Source organism: Hemiscyllium ocellatum, chromosome 7 (assembly GCF_020745735.1).
Source record: "Hemiscyllium ocellatum isolate sHemOce1 chromosome 7, sHemOce1.pat.X.cur, whole genome shotgun sequence".
NCBI classification, from domain to species: Eukaryota; Metazoa; Chordata; class Chondrichthyes; order Orectolobiformes; family Hemiscylliidae; genus Hemiscyllium; species Hemiscyllium ocellatum.
The window spans coordinates 41,204,967-41,224,042 of record NC_083407.1 but is presented as its reverse complement, the minus strand read 5'-3'; the positions used below and the strand labels follow the sequence as shown (position 1 = coordinate 41,224,042).

The 19,076-nt window shown below is 37.2% G+C and overlaps 1 protein-coding gene across 6 annotated transcripts in view; it reads right to left on the bottom strand.

Annotated features, from left to right (window-relative positions):
* Nucleotides 1-19,076, bottom strand: part of nckap5l (NCK-associated protein 5-like) — an 807,388-nt gene that overhangs the window by 75,258 nt on the left and 713,054 nt on the right. For 5 of the 6 annotated variants that reach the window (XM_060827141.1, XM_060827140.1, XM_060827143.1 and 2 more), the window contains 4 exons: nt 13,476-13,655; nt 8,221-12,101; nt 4,918-5,095; nt 3,768-3,911 (listed from right to left, as the gene is read on the bottom strand). In XM_060827141.1, the coding sequence (XP_060683124.1) occupies nt 3,768-3,911; nt 4,918-5,095; nt 8,221-12,101; nt 13,476-13,655 (4,383 nt within the window). Of the gene's footprint in view, nt 1-3,767; nt 3,912-4,917; nt 5,096-8,220; nt 12,102-13,475; nt 13,656-19,076 lie in introns of those variants that run through there. The other variant, XM_060827145.1, reaches the window with a different exon arrangement.

Genomic DNA, 19,076 nt, shown 5'->3' with positions numbered 1-19,076 from the left:
GTTTAAAATGTTTTTCTCTCAGTAGCCAGGTTTTTATAAAAACAAAGCAGTCTCTGGTCAATGCTGTTGTTTTGATTGGTTTAAACAGTCAGGGAAGAGGCATTTCATGTTACATCTCCTCAGTAATCTCATGAACAAAGTCAATGAAATGAATGCTTCTCTCTTAATTCAAAAGCTGCTAAAGCTGACATCCTACAAAACTGTCGGTTTACAAGATGTCACAAATTAACAAAGCACAGATCAATGTAAGGCTTAAGAAATTGTCATAAATATACAGGCATTGGCCTTTGTAGGAGTGAATATTTAAAAAAGTAATGGATCAAAAATGACTTGATTTGCAATCATTAATAACCAATGTAATAGCAAAGTCTAAGATATTTTTAATGACCTTTGTCATACAATTAGGGAAACTCCAAATCATAATATCTATCAATCAATAATAAATATTATTTATAGTATTTATTTGGCACACAGTCCTTTGTGATTTAGCAGCAAATAAGGAAAATGTATCCAATGATTTGAACCGATTCATGAGACGTAAAAGCTAATTTTCTGAAAACAATAATTTTGATTAGCAATTTTCTTTTTTAAAAATTCCATTACTTTTATGCCCATTTAATTCAATCTTTGAGAAATAATTATTAATTGTTTTGACAATCTTGCAAATTTCTCACCTGACTACAACTGAACGTTTAAAAGGCCGAGTACTATGAAGATCTTTCAAGATGCAGAGTGTCATTCCTTCTTGGTAAAATGTTGTACAGAACTAATTTTAAAGTGTTTATGCACTAAGACAGAAGCAGGCAGAATAGATTTTTCAAGATGAAGGAGACAACCTGACACAGGTCAGAATGAATTATAAAGATATCCTTAACTGTTTCTATTTACATAATTCAAATGCATCTCAGCACTTTTTGCATCATAATATTCAGATAATGCAGCAAAGTCCATCCAAATTATACACTTAAAATATGTTAGTTCAGCTAACATAATATGTTAGTAAAGAATTTTTCTACAAAGATGGGTGGAAAACAGAAGAAATTTTCTCTAAATGGAACAAGATGTTTTTGAAATAAGAGAAAAATCACAATCAACATACATCTTTTAAGTGCTTGCTTAGAGAAGGCATACTTTAGTCTGCCAGCCTCGTATTATGTGAACCGCGGTTGAATTAAATGACTCTGATAAGAGGTTATACCTCACTATCAAAGTTTTAGATCAGAAGGATTGAATTTCCTGCAAGATGCACATTTCCCGACTTCCAATGCACTGTCCTCTTGATGACAGTACAAGGTCAATTTTAGATATGCTTATGTGCCTAAGTAGCATTGTAGCAGTAACAGAAGATTTATTAGCATTAGACATTTAACAAATCACAATAGAAGGCGAAAGAAAGCTTTTCTTAAGATTTGTCTTTTTATCCCCCCCGCCCCCCCCCGAGGTGTTTAAAATAAAATGTCAAAAAAAGGATAGATTTTATTGAACTGAAAAACATCATAATTGAACTGTGAGCTTTTAAAAATATTTGTATACGTTTGACAGCAAAACCTTGAATAAAAAAAATTTAGATCATTCTCTCAACTCTCTTTATTTGATAATGTTATAGAAATATTAAAAGTAATCCCTTATAATTGCTTGGGAATTATGTATCTCGTCATTCCTCTTGTTATGAAGTTTCATAAAACCACCCCTGTGTCAGAAGGCAAGATGATTCTCAGGAGGGTTTACAGAGCTGGAAGAGTCAGTTCCCAGATAGTCAGTATCAGTGGACAGAATAATGGAATTCTAATGCAGAAAATCATAAAATATGGCAGCCAGGTAAGAAATATAGCTGGGAACAGGTACCCAAGAATGGAATTAGAATAGCAAACGATGAACTTGGAAGACCCCTAAGAGTCGTAGCTGATTTAACCTGTTCAACCAATGCAAAGTGAGAAAATATATTAGAATATAGAATTACAAGGCCAAAGCAATGGAATGCAAATTAATGAAATTCTGTGTGTGTTGTGTTCCTGTCAGAATACTGTCACCAAATTGTCAACCAACACGGAAAACACGTTACGGCAAATACTCGATTCAATTCCCTACAGTGTGGAAACAGGCCCTTCAGCCTAAGTCCACACCGACCCCTCCGAAGAGTAACCCATTTTCCCCTCTGACTAATGGGGCAATTTAGCATGGCCAATTCACCTGACCTGCACATCTTTGGACTGTGGGAGGAAACCGGAGCACCCGGAGGAAACCCACGCAGACACTGGGAGAATGTGCAAAGTCCACACAGACAGTCGCCCGAGGCTGGAATCAAACCCGGGTCCCTGGCACTGTGAGGCAGCAGAGCTAACTATTGAGCCATCGTAGTTATCCTTTGTGTCAGTGGACTGAATCTGAACAATGGTCTATGGAGAACAATGGAGAATCATGATCTATGCTGTGATGAAAAAGATATCCAAGAGCTAATCTCTCAAAATCTATGTAGTTAAGGAAGGGAAAGGTTAATTTTAGAAGACTTTATTATTTTAAACTTAATTGCAGTAAATAGGACAGACGTTTAAAAGAGATGGATGCAGAACTGATGGAATATTTTCACAAAGAGGACAATCAATGTATGCAGTACTTTTCCAGGAAAAGCAGAGAACAGCTAAATGTTCGAACCTACAGACAGACAGACAGAGTTAATCCTTAGAGTACAGTACGGTTGATACATTTTTCGTGAGAAGTGTGTGACTGCAAATACACTAAAAAAGCAGCAAGTGTGACTTTTTTAAAAAAAACCTGATAAACATTCAGAAAATCTGGAAGAAGAGACAAGCACAAAACGGATGAATATTTTTATTGTATTTTAGAATTAGAGGGAAAGCAGTTTTTTTAAAGTTATATACAAAAAGAACTCTGCGTGCAAAATAAATGTGAACCATTTTACATTGCAATATGGCTTAAGGAGTGAAAGGACGATACAAATTATATTTAGAAATTCTGAAGAATACTGAAGAAAATACATTGCAATGATAAGTCTTCTTGCACAAAATAACCCTCTGAAAATCCTCACTGTAAACATCAAAATTAAGGGTATAGAATTGGCAATGGATAATTTTCTAACAGGGTAACTAAAAACAAACAAGATTATTAATGTTTCAGGAAGGACACATAAATAAGATTAAGTTGACTCGAAGATTGTACAGAATTACTTGCATGTTCTGAGATCATCCACCCATAAAGGATGCACAATAGTGTAGTACACAAAGATGTGCATTTATGCAATATACACTACCATCTTTTGCAGTGAATCTCAGTGATCTATGAGGGCCATACACAATATTATCACTTCCCACAGTATCAAATGCTAGCATCCCATATTGAAACAGGATTGGGTGCACTCACTACAAACTGGTTATGATGGTGTTGAGGAGGATTCATAACAATTCTTCTTCTTCATTACTAAAGAGGGTACAGCTGAATCATACTATTGGCCTACCATAACGCATGGTAATACAACCTGTAATGGGCCTGTTAGAAATCTTCAGCACAGCAGCAAACAATTTTTACTAATACTTCTTAAGTTTTTAAAATTTTTTTTACTCAAATTAGCAAAGAAAACAAAAGGGATACATTTTGTGTCAATTTTCTGAACAGTTGACACTGGTATTATCTTGTCATCGTTTCCACAAATCGTCATTTGTGTTTAAACAGAACAATGTACCTTGTACCTTGGGTTTAACTTGTGACAATAGGTTGCCAAAAACTACAAGAATGTGATCACTTAATTTTACCTTTACGTCCCCCTGGTTGTCATAACTTAAACTTTGCCAATTAGATGGGTCCCCTGGAGATGGATCATTCAGCTGCCACAGTTCAACGTAACTTTCATGTGGATTTGAATCACCTTCACCCTCAGAATCAATTAGCGACTCCTTCTGCAATTAAGGAATATTCATGATCTTACTATGAGAACACAGAAATATGACTAAAAGTAATATCGGGATAAAATTATATTTTTTCAGATATTACTGAGATTGTGCCATTATTGATATTATGCACAGATGCGATTAACGGATAGTTATCAGTTGTATCTTTTTGGTATCAGTCTAATATTACTGAAAGGTAATACTACAATAAAAAGTGAAATCAACATTTGTAATTTGAAATGTGCATTTTATAATACAAGGGACAAGCCCCAACTTGCCAACAGGAGTATTCTATCTATTAAAGTTAACATTATTCAAGGACTGACAGAAAAAAAGGGACTCTTATATGACAAGTTATGTGAATCAAAATAGCAAAGGAAAATCACCTACTTAATATTTATAAAATGTTATTGTTATTTTAGTTGATGAGTTATATGAACTGATGCACATTATAACATACCGTGAAACGTCAAAAATAAGTGATATATCCAAATGGTTTCATGAAGCAATATTGGTGGCCAAAACAGCACTATTTAAATACAAGAAAACCGGAATATTCTGGAAGTATTTAACAATTACTCGAAAGCTATTGACCCTGAAGTTCCACTTATTTTTTTTTAAATCCTTTTCTGAATCTCATCATCTCCCTGTTAAAATAATTGGGTCCCATTCTGATGTTAACAAATTGCTCACTTGTGTCATGAGGGCCTACCCAATTTATGGGGAATGGTTTGTGGCCTCATTAAGAAGCTAGGATGTGAAAACAGGGGTGTTTTTCTACACTGTAATTGTGCTAGCAGAACTGTCTCTATCCAATTTCAAGGTAATTGTACCATAGCCATGGTTTAAGGTAATTTCTTACTTTCAAAATGGCTTGATTATCATATGCTTTCTCAATTGCAGACCACAAATATATCTGAATAAAATTTAGTAAGTTTATCTTTAATTATTCTGAGTTAGATTATTAGCAAATGTCCTTTCATTAAAAGATAAGGTCAAAAGAGTTTGAACTTACATGAATTTCATTTTGAATCTCTGTGGCTGGCTTCATTTTATAATTCATTCCGAGGTTTGCCTGAGCACTGATAGAGTTGCTAGGAAATACAGAGCCATGGGAGTTGCCCTTAGACATGTTCCTGCAGGAAACATGATTTGATCCATTTTCCTTCTGATGAACAGCCTTCTTATCAACTCTGCAGGTAAAAGCGATTCTACTGATGAATTGCACCATCCTTCTTCAATCAGTCAATTGCTCATTCTACTTTAATGCTATAAGTAACCTTGTTGTATCTTTCTGTCACCAGAACTTTGAATGATAAATGCTTCTGACTTATCCTTGATATAATCTGCCCATTGCAATTTGCATGAAAAATATTCATAACTGGTCTGTCTGAAAGTTTGTCTATTGTGAAACTCCAGTGAATAAGTCACATTGATACACCTCGTCACTGCCCATGCTGGCATTATACTTATGATAATACACACAACAATTTTAGTATTGGTCTGTATACATAACACACCCATGTGGACAAATTATCTGAAAAAAAAGTCCCCATTTAGAATGACAATAATAAACAAAAGATAAATGCATAAATTGATTTATTTTAAGAAAAACAAATATAATTAAGATTAAACTTAATTTACCTTCTATAAATTTACTCATGTACATTGTTACAGTAAGATCATATGTTACATCAGGTCTTAGGATGACAAAGAAGTCAAATGCTAAATCTCAAGGGAAACACATATCTTGCAAAACTGTTATTTTATGTTGGATAACCAAGATTTTGCTATAATGGGAATCAAACATTGTTTGCCACTAATTTGAGATTTATGTTATTACTGTTAAACATTACATTTTAAAATGTTTTGGGTGCTAAGTTGCTGAATTTGCAAGTTGATAACAATACATTGAAGGAAACCAAACATCTGGGACCGAAGTGAACAGGACAAACAACAATTAATCACCTGAATCAATCAGATTAATGGATTGTGTAATTAACAGCATAAGGACTAAGGACAATGTATAAATTAGACCAGGTGGAAAGAGAGCAAAGTACAATTAGGGAGAGAGAAAAAAAGACATAATGGAAAAGCTAAAAATAAAAATCACAACTTAAAACCTGCAGGAATGATCCTTCAGATTTGTATTGGTAACTTTTCAGTACCCCAGAGCAGTTATTTGTCATCACATTGTTAAAAGAGAACTTAGAATGGAATGGACAAGATTTAACTTTCTACCTCAAAAATACAGGAACTTTGCAGCATTCAATGGTGAGGCAGACAGGAAGATGCTATTCTTGTGAAACTGATAGTAAAATGGCACAACTTTGACAGCAACCTATGGATATTTAAACTTAATTATAGATATGCCACACATCTGAAGTTGCAAGTACTTTGAATCGATCTGTTTGGACATATCTCCAGTGCAGATGGAACTTGAACTTGGACTTGGACTTTCTGAACTATAACAGGGACACTAACATTACACTTCAGGAGTCTTGTGAAGTTGTTGTACAATTATGTAGTAAGGACCATTAGCCCCACTCATTGATTGATGGGAAATTCTGGACCAATAAGTTACAAAATGTGTACTTTCTGAAACTGTCAAATATCATAGAGTCCCTGCAGTCCAGAAGGAGGCCATTCAACCCATCAACCCTCTGAAGAGCATCCCACGCAAACCCACTCCAAACTATCCCTGTAACCCTGCACATTTTTGGTTATCCACCTAATTTGCACATACCTGGACATCATTGAGCAATTTTAGCATAGCACCTAACCAGCACATCTTTGGACTGTTACCTCTCAGAAGCAACTCTGATGCAGATATGAACAAATCATTTAATGCCAATAAAGAGAATTATGCAATTAATACAACAACACATGGAATTATGAAAAATGTATTTGATAAAATCAAAAAGTATTACTTAAGCTTACTAGTCTCAGAGTTAACATTCATTGATATAGAGAAATAATTTCTCCTACTATTTATAAAGATGAGCTTCAGGAATAACTCATTTACACACTAATGCTATCTCTATTTAAACTATGGTATATAGAAACTGCCAACAAGCCAAAGGTCAACAGTGTTGGTAAAAAAGTATTTGTTTCTGAATTAAACTTTGCTGTGAAGACTTGAATGTTTGCTTAGCATTAAGGAAGATTTATTTTTACCAGGTGGGTTTTTACCTTTCATTTGCATATCAAGTTAAAATTATTCCAAAGGCAATTGTGGCATACATGGTCATTAGATTTCTTGGAAGGGAATCATTTTATAGGCGTACAATCAACACAATGAGCACTAATTTCAGGAACATCTTGATGAGAAAGTATGGCAGTTAAACTGTTATATTCATTATTAGGTAGTTCATGTAGCTGCCTAAAAGAAGCATTAGGTTATTTACATATGGAAATTAGGATCTTAATCTTGTGAAAATTGATCAGCTATCTTTGAAACAGCTATAGAACCCATTCCACTTTGCATTTTTCAGTGATCCATGCAGTCACCAAAGAAACACGGCTTCATTTCTCTTTTCAAGTGTACCAAAGATCCTGGCTATGCTGCGAGAAGAGCATAAACAGTCACCTCTTCCCTTCCAATTATCATTAACACAACCCCTCAAATTTATCTAATATCATTGGTAGCACCAAAAGCAGCCTGCATTTAGCTTTGGAGGAGGAAAAGGTTACCTGTGGAGGTGAGACAAGAAACCCAAAGTAAGCAAATGAAATGTGAGATTCAGTTTCAAAGTGTCCTCTAGACTTCCATTTAAGATGGACAGTGTTGGTGCACTGCAGTTGTGAACTTGAAATGGACTACAATCAATTTCCATCCATCGTGTTTAATTTTAATTAATACACAAACATTTAAACTTTACTGACATTTGGACTAAAGTAAAAACCAAAGCATCAGATAGCGCAATATGAAATTCAACTGCAATTATTCTCTTTTGCTGTATAGAGCTATAAGAACAGGGATAGAAATTGCTGGAAAAGCTCAAGGGGTCTGGCAGCATCTCTGGAAGAAATCTGAGTTAATATTTCAGGTCAAGGAGGGGTCACTCAACCTGAAACATTAACTCTGATTTTTCTCCAAAGTTGCTGCCAGATCTGCTGAGCTTTCCCAGCAATTTCTATTATTGTCTTTGATTTTATAGCATCCGCAGTTCTTTTGCTTTTTATTTTATAAGAACAGAGAGTTGGAATAAAGGATGTCTGCTGATAAATAACATTATATTGTGCAATATTATCATGACAAATTGAAGTATCAAATCTAGTGAAACAATACTTAAGATGAAATAATTAAGATTGTTACCTGTGTAGAAGTTCCTTCATGAACTGGTCATTTGTTGAATCATGATCCTTATGGCCATGGTGTTTTGATGCAAGGCTACTTTTTCTACTGTTGTGTGTTTCGTGCAGTGAGATCTCACAACCTTTGCTTGGAGAAGTTGGAGAAGCACCATCCAATTTTTTACTAAAGTAGGTATCTTTTATCATAACTTCATTATCCTCACAGGCTTTTTCACTTTTTCTTTTGTCTTTCCTTTTGTCGAATTTTGTTTGCTTGATTTCATTTTTGGTTTCTTTCTTTTCATCTTTGGATTTTGAAGTTTCAGACTTTTTGTTATTCGGAGCTGGTAACTTGCTTTTTCGAAACCCAAACCATTTGGCTATTGAAGGTCCAGTCCTTTGTTTTATCTCTGATACCTGAAACTTGTCCTGTCCTTGCACCTTCTGCATATTTTGTTGAATTCCCAACATGACTTTTGCTTCAATGCTACATTGAGTTCCAGAAGCGGAAGTAGAAATGGATACTTTGTCTGAAGTCTCAGGCCTTTTTAAGAGGTTCTCTTGTTTCTTGACATTTTTTACCATATTCACTTTGGTGGGACTCTGCAATTTGCTCAGATTTTCCAATGGAGAGTAATGTGATGAAGACTGATACTCATATCCTGCCTGTAGTATATTTTTCCCTTTCTGAGGCGTTTGTTTTGATTTTTTCTCACTGGATTTATCAGTTAGAGCTAGACTTCGGACTTCTTTCTGAGGTGGTGACTGGTTGCCATCACACTTAAAAGAACTAAGATGGCCATCTCCCTTTGGTGGTGTTCTACAGGGTAACTTGCTAGGACTGCTGTGATGGCTGCTTGAGCTGCTTACACTTCCATAGGACGCTTGGCGTGAATAGGAAAAATCCCCTATTCTTGGAGAATGTGAAGGACTTTGAGTAGCTGATGAACTATTAGCAGGTTTTGTTTGCATTGCTTCTGTTGCACCAGTAGAGTTCTGCCTTGTCAATGAATTGCCTCTTTCTGTCGTGTTTGTAATTATCTGTGTTCGTACCTTTCCTGGCCCATCAACCGTTGAAACAAAAGGTTTCTCCCCAGTCTGATTGCTAAAGCTCTGGCTTCGAGCTTTGGCACCATTCATGCCCAGGGCTGGTTTAAGGTTTGGTTTGCTATTAGCTGAAACTGACCTCTTAAATGCCTTAATTTCTATGCTGTCAACATCATTCCCATCAGCTATGCTTCTGTCAGGTTTCATTTTATCCTCAAAGTCTGTAGGAAAACCTATTTTAACAATAAGGTCATCTTGAAGGTCACCACTTTCCTTGAAGTCAACTAATGAATCTGTTTGTTCCAGAGATTTTGTATTTTTTGATATATCAGTCTGTCTAGATTTCACTGGAATTGCATTTCCTTTAGAATAGATATTAATGGTATCTTTCTCATGCTTCCCAGGTACAGTCGAACTTTTTCTCAGTAATGGGGGAGATTTTAAGAATCCTTTCAGTCCAACAGGAATGCGAGTTTTCAAGTTTTTTTCATCATAAATATTACTGAAACAAGGAGATGACAGACCAGAAGGCTGTGGCTGAGGTGATGGTTCATTTATACCTGAGGCATAACACTGTGAAGATGCTGGTAAAACATTAGATGGTTTGCATTGTTGCATCAACTCATTTTCACATAATTGCACTGCTTTGGCAGAGAAGGTATTTTGTGCAGATGGATACTTTTGGTTTGCATGAATGCATGTTAAACTTCTAATGGCTTTACCAGCAGTTTGGGGACAAGGTTGACTGTGCACTGATGTGGAAGTATTTGAACAATTTGCTTTCTGAAATCTTTTTTCAAAAGAGTCCACTGTCAAATCTTTAGCAACTCCATTTGATTCTTGGGATTGTTGTACTGAGTTTTGAAATGTGTTTCTTTCATATTGGGAACTGCACACATAGGCCCCATCTGGGGTGTTCTGTGGTTGCTGACTTTGTACTTCTTTAGTCAATTGAACACATGTTGACACAGAACTTGTAATCCTATGCGTGTTTAAAGATGCAGATGTATCCATGTTTGTGTCAACAGGAATTGGTTCTTCCTTTTTTGTCATTATATTCAGCGAATGTTCACAATTTGGTCTAAATAGTAACGAAGTAGATCTCCCTGGTGGAGTTGGAGGTGATGGAGAATTGATTTCTTCGTGTTCCAAATGATCATGTTTATCCTGTGTGGGATGTTCTCCGTGATCGGTCATCTGTCTTCTGGAATACAAAGATCCTTGTATTAAATTGGCACGGTTGTCTTCTGTTTCACAGTGGAATGTAATTTTAGAGTTCTGAGAAAGTTGTGGGCTACATTTTGGATTGACAGATCCACCTTTTAAACAGTGATTAATACTAATACTTGGCATTTTTAAATGTTTGGCAAGTTTTGCATTTGATAATGATTGCGACTTGTCTTGGATAAAAGGAGATGTTGAAAATGTATTGGTAAGATCAATGTTTACTTTACAGGCTTTCTGAGGTGAGCTTTTGCCTCTGCTAGGTATTTTGCTTAGACGTGGCTTTTGAGTAGAATATGTCTGCAGGGAAGATACAGAAGATACACAGTTTGATTTATAGTCTGCATTAAAAGTTGGCTTCAATAATTTTTCCTGTTGAAAAATGTGCGGTGTCAATGGCCTGTCAGAGTTTACAGAATCTGTATGAACACTCGAACTAAATATTGTCTTGTTGACATCTGGGTCTTCTAACTGTTTTTGCTCGGCATGACCTTGCAATGACTCTAAAACTGTATAATTCTTTGCATCACTTCCTCCTTGACAACCCATCAGCCCTTGAGGCATCAGTGCAGCATCTTTAGCAAAAATAGTTTGCTGGTGAGTCCCATCTAAAGCAATTGGACTAGAAATGTCATTTGAAGACACAGTGACACTTGCTATCTGCTGGGAATTAAATTTAATTGGCTGGCCATCTTCAGCATCAAACACTATTGTAAGGCATTCAGCAGATGATGTTTTTACAGACTTGGTGGACTGACAATTCTCTTCCAATAAGTTCAAAGTCTTTGGCCTTTTGTCAGAGCAACTTGAAAAATGGTCTTCATCTTTGTCTGCAGATGAGAATAATGTGTTTTTGCAACTGAGTAAGTTTGCATGACTCGCTGACCGTTTGTCAGTCAATAAACTTGTTACAAAATCAGAAGAATTTATTTCCTCCTTGCATTCTAGATGCACTTCATCTAACATTTCAATATCTTCAGTGTCAGAGAGCTGGATAGTTAAATCTTTATTGTGTGGTTTGGTCAGATCGAATTGCAATTTCTTTGCAGGTGACTTGTTGCTTGGACACTGTTTTTCACTTGATTGAAAGCTACTGACAAAACTAGTCAACTTTTCAGGCATTTCTCTTGAGTTTGTGTGTGTAAGCCTTTCTGAAACACATTTTACACTGCCATCCCAACTGAACAAACTATCAGAAACACTGTGCGTTAGCTTATTGCGGAATGATTTGCAGTCTTTACTTGGTACCTCAATTTTGGTGGTTAGGATTGCTGTGCAGTCATCATCTGGATCATCATGGGAGTCAGAATCATACCCAAATATTTTACTTTGCTCTAGGCACATGTCTTTATTGACAGCTTTAAGATATGTTTGATCTTTAGTCTTGTAGCGATTCTGACATTTTAGACCAAGAGAGTAAATCCCTTCATTTGAGTTCATGCAATCCTTGTAAGCCCATTTTGACACAAATGAGGATGGCTCTGACAGAGGCTTTTTCTTCTGTAGCTTCTTTAATCCTTCCAGGATGTGGTTTTCTTTCTCTCGAATTGGAGGTAGTTCTTCAGCAGGACTGGAGAGGTTGCTGGGAAGTGAGGAGCCAATACTGAGTCTCTTTTCCCAGCTTAGAGAAGACTATAAGTAAAAAGAAAGTACTAAGTCAATCAACAAGTTCGGATAAATATTTGCATCATGAATGATCCCAATTTTCTAACAGTTTGGTAACTGATTCTTACAGAATGGCAAATGACAAAAGGATATGTCATATTTTCTTTATTCATAGGAAATGGTTAAGAACAAGTAAACAGGCAAAAGCCTCGGGAAAGAAGCAGGCTACCATAGTCACACATTCTTGTTATTTGAGATTGGGTATACACATGGGAATCTGTTGTAGTTGTTTTTTTTATTATTCATTCACAGGATGAGGGCATCACTAGCGAGGCCAGAATTTAGTGCCCACCCCTAACTGCCCAAAGAGACAACCACATTGCTGTGTGTCTGGAGTCACAGGTAGGCTAGACCAGGTAAAGATGGCAGTTTCTTTCCTAACAGGAAATAAGCAAACCAGATGGATTTTTCTCAACAGCTGACAATTGTTTTGCGGTCACCTTAGACTCTTAATTCCAGATTTTTAAAAAAAATATTGAATTCAAATTCCAACATCTGTCACGCAATTGAACCCAGGTACCTAGAACATTACCTGGATGTCTAGATTAGCAGCCCAGTGATAGTACCGTTGAGCCATTGCCTTCCCTATATGCCTGCTTATTTGTAGTGCTGCCATTTTTTAAACTTGTTAAATCACTTGTTCTTGACATAAAGGTCCTTAACCTCTGCCTTAATCAAAGCTGAAGAATGAGTAACAATGGACAGTATTTGAGATAATCACAATTCTCTTCAGATTCTTTTTTTTTCTGCTTGTGCATGTAGTAGATTAATTTTCAATCCAAAGTCCTTTATTATGGTGATGTATATAGGAGTTTCATTGGCTCTCTAGAAAATTTTTCCCCTTTGAACCCTCAGGTTTCCTTAGAATTCTTGGCAACTAAGGATTAGCTGGTATTCATCCAGTTGATGCCAGTAAGGAGATCCAAACCAAATACATTTGATTCCAAAGAGGTTAAAAAGCCTTTTGTTCAACAAGGTGCGTGAGGTTATGAAGGATAACCAATCTTTGTGATGTTGTTGGTCCTCTCCACTGTTAGAGTGGTGTAACACCAAGCAGACTTTCAGCTTAAGTGATGCTGATGTACTCTTACAGCAATATACTACCCATGCGTCATTTGTAAATGACCGCATTCCCTGGATTCAGGACAATGGCTGCAGCCTAAGGATAGGGCAGACAACTGTTCCACTCTGCCACTGTTGTGCCAACAGGTGCTTCCCAGGAACTTTGGGCTTAACACTTTTAAAATTGTTTAATAAGAAGTGCTATTATCAGCCAACTGCATTAATGTTCTTGAAATATGGTTGTCAAATGAAGTTCATTCAATAGGACTCAAACTGTACCCTCTTACTGCATGTCTTTCCTTCATTCCAAGTAAAGGAGCCACTTGAATGTTCACTGCAGGCACTTGAGAGAGAGAGTTCACTGCTGCTACAGCTGCTCCTGGGATAGAGTTGAGTAGGTACTGCCAGATTTAATTGACTCTGGCACTTCAAAATAGTTGGTACATTCTCCAGAGCTCCCTGTTAATAAAAAAAAGAGGAAATACTTGTCACATACTGGAACTGCTCCTCCCCACTTGAAACTGCCCCTTCATTCACTGCTAACAGATCACTTCAAATGTACAAACAGACATTTTTATTTCACTTTAAGTCTTTGAAATATCTATCCCCATTATATTACTGCATTAAATGCTGAGGCTAGTGAATATAAAAATGTAACAAAAAGTAATTTCTATCCTTCAATTTCAATCCAGTTCATGACGTCTTTGTTTGAAATGCTGATGTGACTACTTTTCCGTTGTTGCCCTATTCCAAACTTATTTTGCTGTGCTCCTATGGAATAAAGGTCAAATCAATCCACATAATGGATAGCAAAGTTCATCACCACATAGCAGTAGGATACAGGATCCCAAGAAGAAATTAATTCATACAAATTGCAAAAATCTATCTACTTTAGAAACAAGTAGATCTGTCAGGAGCTGTTTAAAAAAAACTAAAGTTTTGTACATAGATTTTGACTCAATTTTGACAAAACTTTAATCCATCTTTTCAACTTTCATTGGCCTGTTATAATTTTTCTCCTCCATTTTCTGGGATTAGTTTGTTGGTTGCAAAATATCTCAATTTGATCCATATCAAGAATAAGATACAAACTTGATTGGTTCTATATTAAAATCTATTCTCTCAAGTCAGTTCCAACCTTAAATAAATGTATTACCAATGGTAATGATTTCCATTCTTTCAAAGTGCTTTATGTTTAATAAATTAAAAATGTCTTTACTCTAATCTGAGAAAATAAAATGCAAAGTTCCCATTTTACAAATCAAAGCATAGGTTCATTTTTCTTTCATAAGGCAGACAATTATGATTTAGTTGACTTGATATCATCCAGGTACTGCAGTATAGCCCAACTTGATAGATTCTAGGGAAACCACATGCAGAGCGCATTACAAACAAGTTAAACTATTCAGAGTTTCATTTCAAGGTTATATATAGAATATACAGAACATCATGTATAATAGGGCTAGTTGATGTGGTGGAATGCTGCTGGACCTCATATTCACTGCTGGGCTAGTAGAATTTGATCCAACTGTAACTTTCAGTTCACAGTCCTTCAGTCTGAATGTCTGAGTTTGGTTTCGATACTTGACATCCTAGCTGGAGTTGATAAAGCATGACGCTGAAAAGAGCACAGCGGGTCAGGCAGCATCCGAGATGTAAAAGAGTTGATCTTTCAAGCATAACCCTTCTTCAGGCCTGGGGAGGGGAATGGGGGCTGAGATATAAATGGGGGTGGGGGAGCTAGGGGAAAGTGAGGTGGGATGGCAATAAATCCCTTCATTCCTGATGAAGGGCTCTGACCCGAAACGTCGAATTTCCTGTTCCTTGGATGCTGCCTAACCTGCTGTGCTTTGACCAGCAACACATTTTCAGCTCTGGCAATAAATGGGTGAAGGTAGGAGGTGATGGTGATAAGAAGGTGGAGCAATGAGTTGCAGAGATGGACATGTAGGTCAGGTCAAGAGAGCGGATCTGAGTCGGAGGGTTGGATTTGGTATGTGGTGGGGAAGGGGAGATTTGGAAAATGGTGAATTTAACATTCATGTCATGTGGGTGTAGGTCACAAGGTGGAAGATGAGGTGTTCCTCCTCTGTTTTGCCAGTGGCCTTGTGTAGGCGGTGGAGACACCCAAAATGGATATGTCCTTAGTGGAGTGGGAGGGGTGTTGAAGTGAATAGCCACAAGAAGGTGTGGTTGATTGGCACATGGTTGGTTCTCCCAGTGGGAAAATAACATGAGACACAGAAAGCCAAATACAGATTAAATGGTTCCTTTGACAACATCTCCACTGTGGCCACAAGTAAGGGCTTCCACTTTATGTATCTTGTCACTTCATTTCTTTATGCAATTCCCACTTTGATTGTGCTGTCATTGGTTTTTACTAGAGCCCTCGCAAAGCTCAACACAAACATCAGAAGCAGAATCTGTGGACATTGGTAATAAGAGGTGGACCAGCTGATGCCCACTGGGAGAAAAGCACATTCGTACTTAATTCTTAGATATGCTAGCAAGTGGGCGTGGGTGGAATTAGGAGTTGAACCCTTAGCTGCGTTTGTTGTCTCTGTGTAGAATGTTCGACTTGCTGTCCTTCACCACAGATGTTGACTGACTTCTTGCGTACTTTCAATCTAATCTTACTTTGTATCCAATTTCATATAATTGAGGTTTCAAGTTTCATGCATTATCTATCAATCATAGTTTTCATGCTTTTCTGCAAGATATTTTATCACAGTTCATTGCCTGGTGTTGAATGGTATTGATACATTAATCTCTTGGGAAACTTTAGAAAAATGTGGAAAGGCTGGATTGGATAATACAATATTTGAATGCTTATGTTATCCAACTTGTTTCTGGAATGAGACTAAGCACTTTGCTCTACTTTTTTTAAAAAATGAAAGGTCAAAACTATCCTTAGGTGGGGAGAAATGAATTGACCAGATAGTGCAGATTACATGATTTATATTGCTTTTAAGTATGAGAACTCAAAATAACAAAATTAATGTTGACCTGGCCGTGCCGCAAACACAATAATCTGGAGTAGATCCAACAGGCTGGACAATGGCTGCCCTTCATCCTAAGTTATATAGGCTAGCAGCATACTAGAGAATCTTACTTGTTGTACATTTAGCTATAAGATCTGGTAGTGTGCCAGATTCAAGATTAGATTGGTGCTGGAAAAACACAGCAGGTCAGGCAGCACCCGAGGAGCAGGAAAATCAACGTTTCAGGCAAAAGCTTTTGCCCGAAATGCCGATTTTCCTGCTTCTCGGATGCTGCCTGACCTGCTGTGCTTTTCCAGCACCACTCTAATCTTGACTCTGATCTCCAGCATCTGCAGTGCTCACTTTTGCCTGGTGTGGCAGATAGTAAAGCATGTGAGCTTTAAAACAGCAAGTTTTGGTCATGGCAAAAAAGTAGTCCAGTTGCTCACAATGGCACAGGAGGAGTACAGAGATAGCAGTGTGTGGGTGATCAGTCACCAGAACGAAAGAGGATAGTAATGAGGAACTAAGGAAGAAAAGGAAAGCATACGATGCATTCTGGAACAATACGCAATAGAAATCAGGAAGCATATCTCATATGCAGCAGAGGGGCAAAGGCTGGAAGAAGGAAGACAGAGAGTAAGCAGGAGGAAAGGATGGCAGGCTGCATGAAAACAAATGGTTAAATATTCTTCAAATATATTAAAATTAAAAGATTAATGAAGGATAGAGTGGGGCCCATAAGGAACAAGGAGGTAAGCTACTCACTGAGGCAAAAGGTACAGCAGAAGTAATAAATGAGCACAAAAGGCTGCAGCATAAGGTAAAGATGCATGGTGTTACAGGCAATGCATTACCATGGATAGAGGATTGGTTGACTTACAGGAAGCAAAAAGTGGGGATAAATGAGTGCTCTTCTGGTTGGCAATCAGTGACTGTTGGTGTGCCTCAGGGTTCAGTGTTGGGACCGCAATTATTCACAATTTACATAAATGATTTGGAGATGGGGACCATGTGTAGTGTGTCAAAGTTTGCAGATGAGTGGTAGAGCAAAGTGCAGAGGATTTAAAAATTTGCAGAGGGACATAGTTTAAGTGAGTTGGCAAAGTTCTGGCAGATGGAGTACAGTGTTAATAAATGTGAAATCATCCATTTTGGTAGTAATAACAATAAAAAGGACAAATATATAAATGGTAAAAAAAATTGCAGCATGTTGCTATTCAGAGGGTCCTGGGTGACCTTGTGCATGAATCACAAAAGATTGGGTCTGCAGGTGCAACAGGTAATTAGGAGGGCAAATGGAATTTTGTCCTCATTGCTGAAGGGATTGAGTTTAAAAGCAGGGAGGTTATGTTGCAGCTGTACAAGGTGTTGGTGAGGCCACACCTGGAGTACTGTGTGCAGTTTTGGTCTCCTTACTTGAAAAAGGATGTACTGACACTGGAGGGAATGCAGAGAAGGTTCATTAGGTTGATTCCAGAGTTCAGAGGGTTGGCTTATGAGGACAGATGGAGTAGAATGGGATTATATTCATTGGAATTAAATGAATGAAGAGGGTTTTTATTGAAAGGGAAGGGAATAGAGAAGATAGAAGTAGAGAGGATATTTCGACTGGAGGGTGAAACTAGAACAAGATGGCATAGCCTCAAAATTAGGGGGAGCAGATTTAGGACCAAATTGTGAATAAACCTCTTCACCCAGGGGGATGTGAATCTGTGGAATTCCATGCCCAAAGAAGTAGTTGAGGCTTCCTCATTGAATGTTTTTAAAGCTAAAGATAGATAATTTTTTGAACAGTATAGGAAGGCGGGTAAGTAACGCCGCAAAAAGATCAGCCATGATCTTATTGAATGGCAGAGCAGGCTTGAAGGTCCAGATGGCCTACTCCTGCTCCTATTTTTTTAGTGTTCTTATGAGTACTTTGCATCTATCTTTACCAAACTATAAAATGGCGACAATGGCCCAATTGAAAATACGGGTGTTGAACAATTGAATATCGTGGTGATAGATAAAGTATAGGTAGTAAAACTGCTGACTGAACTCCAGGTAGAGAAGTTGTCAGGCCCAGATGGGATGTATCCTAGATTGCTGAGAGGGGTAAAGGAGCAAATCACAACATTTTTCATGCCACTCTTAACACAAGATTAGCCATAGGGAACTGTAGGATTGCAAATATGACTTTTTTTTAAATAGGTATTTTTATTGAAAGAAAAAAAGAGATTTTTTAACATTTTTTACAAAATTACAAAGTAATACAAACAAATATAAACACTAATATACAATTAAATATATATAAAATAAATAAGTAATAACCAAAACACAACAAAAGAAAAAAAGAGAAAAAAAATTCAGCTAACTACTAATCTATCCTACAAACAACCAAAGCATAAAATCTTACATTACTAGTAAGACATGACATAATAATTAAATAATTAAGTATGTACTCAAAATCGATTAACATCAAATAATAATAAAACCCATATTTATACAGGATTCCTCCCCCTGGTGGTTGGGGGGAGGGGGAGGGGGAGGGGGGGGGCGGACCAGCTAGAACCACTATCACTGCTAGACAAAAGCCCTTGACAATATGGCCGAAATATCTGTGTCTATACAGTTCAGAAAGGGCTGCTACGTTTTATACAATAATTCTGTTTTTTGGTGCACCATATTTGTGAGGAAGTCAAGGGGGATGTATTCCATGATTAGCCTATGCCAATTTGAAAGTCCTGGAGGGCCCTCAGCTACCCAATCAACCAAGATATCTTTCCTTGCACAGAAAGAGAGAATGGAGAGTAGTTTTCTCTCGTGTACATCTAGGGAGGGCAGATTTGAAAAGCCCAGGAGAAGAGACACTGGATCAAATCCAATCTCGTTCCCAAGATTTCTGTCAGAGCATTTG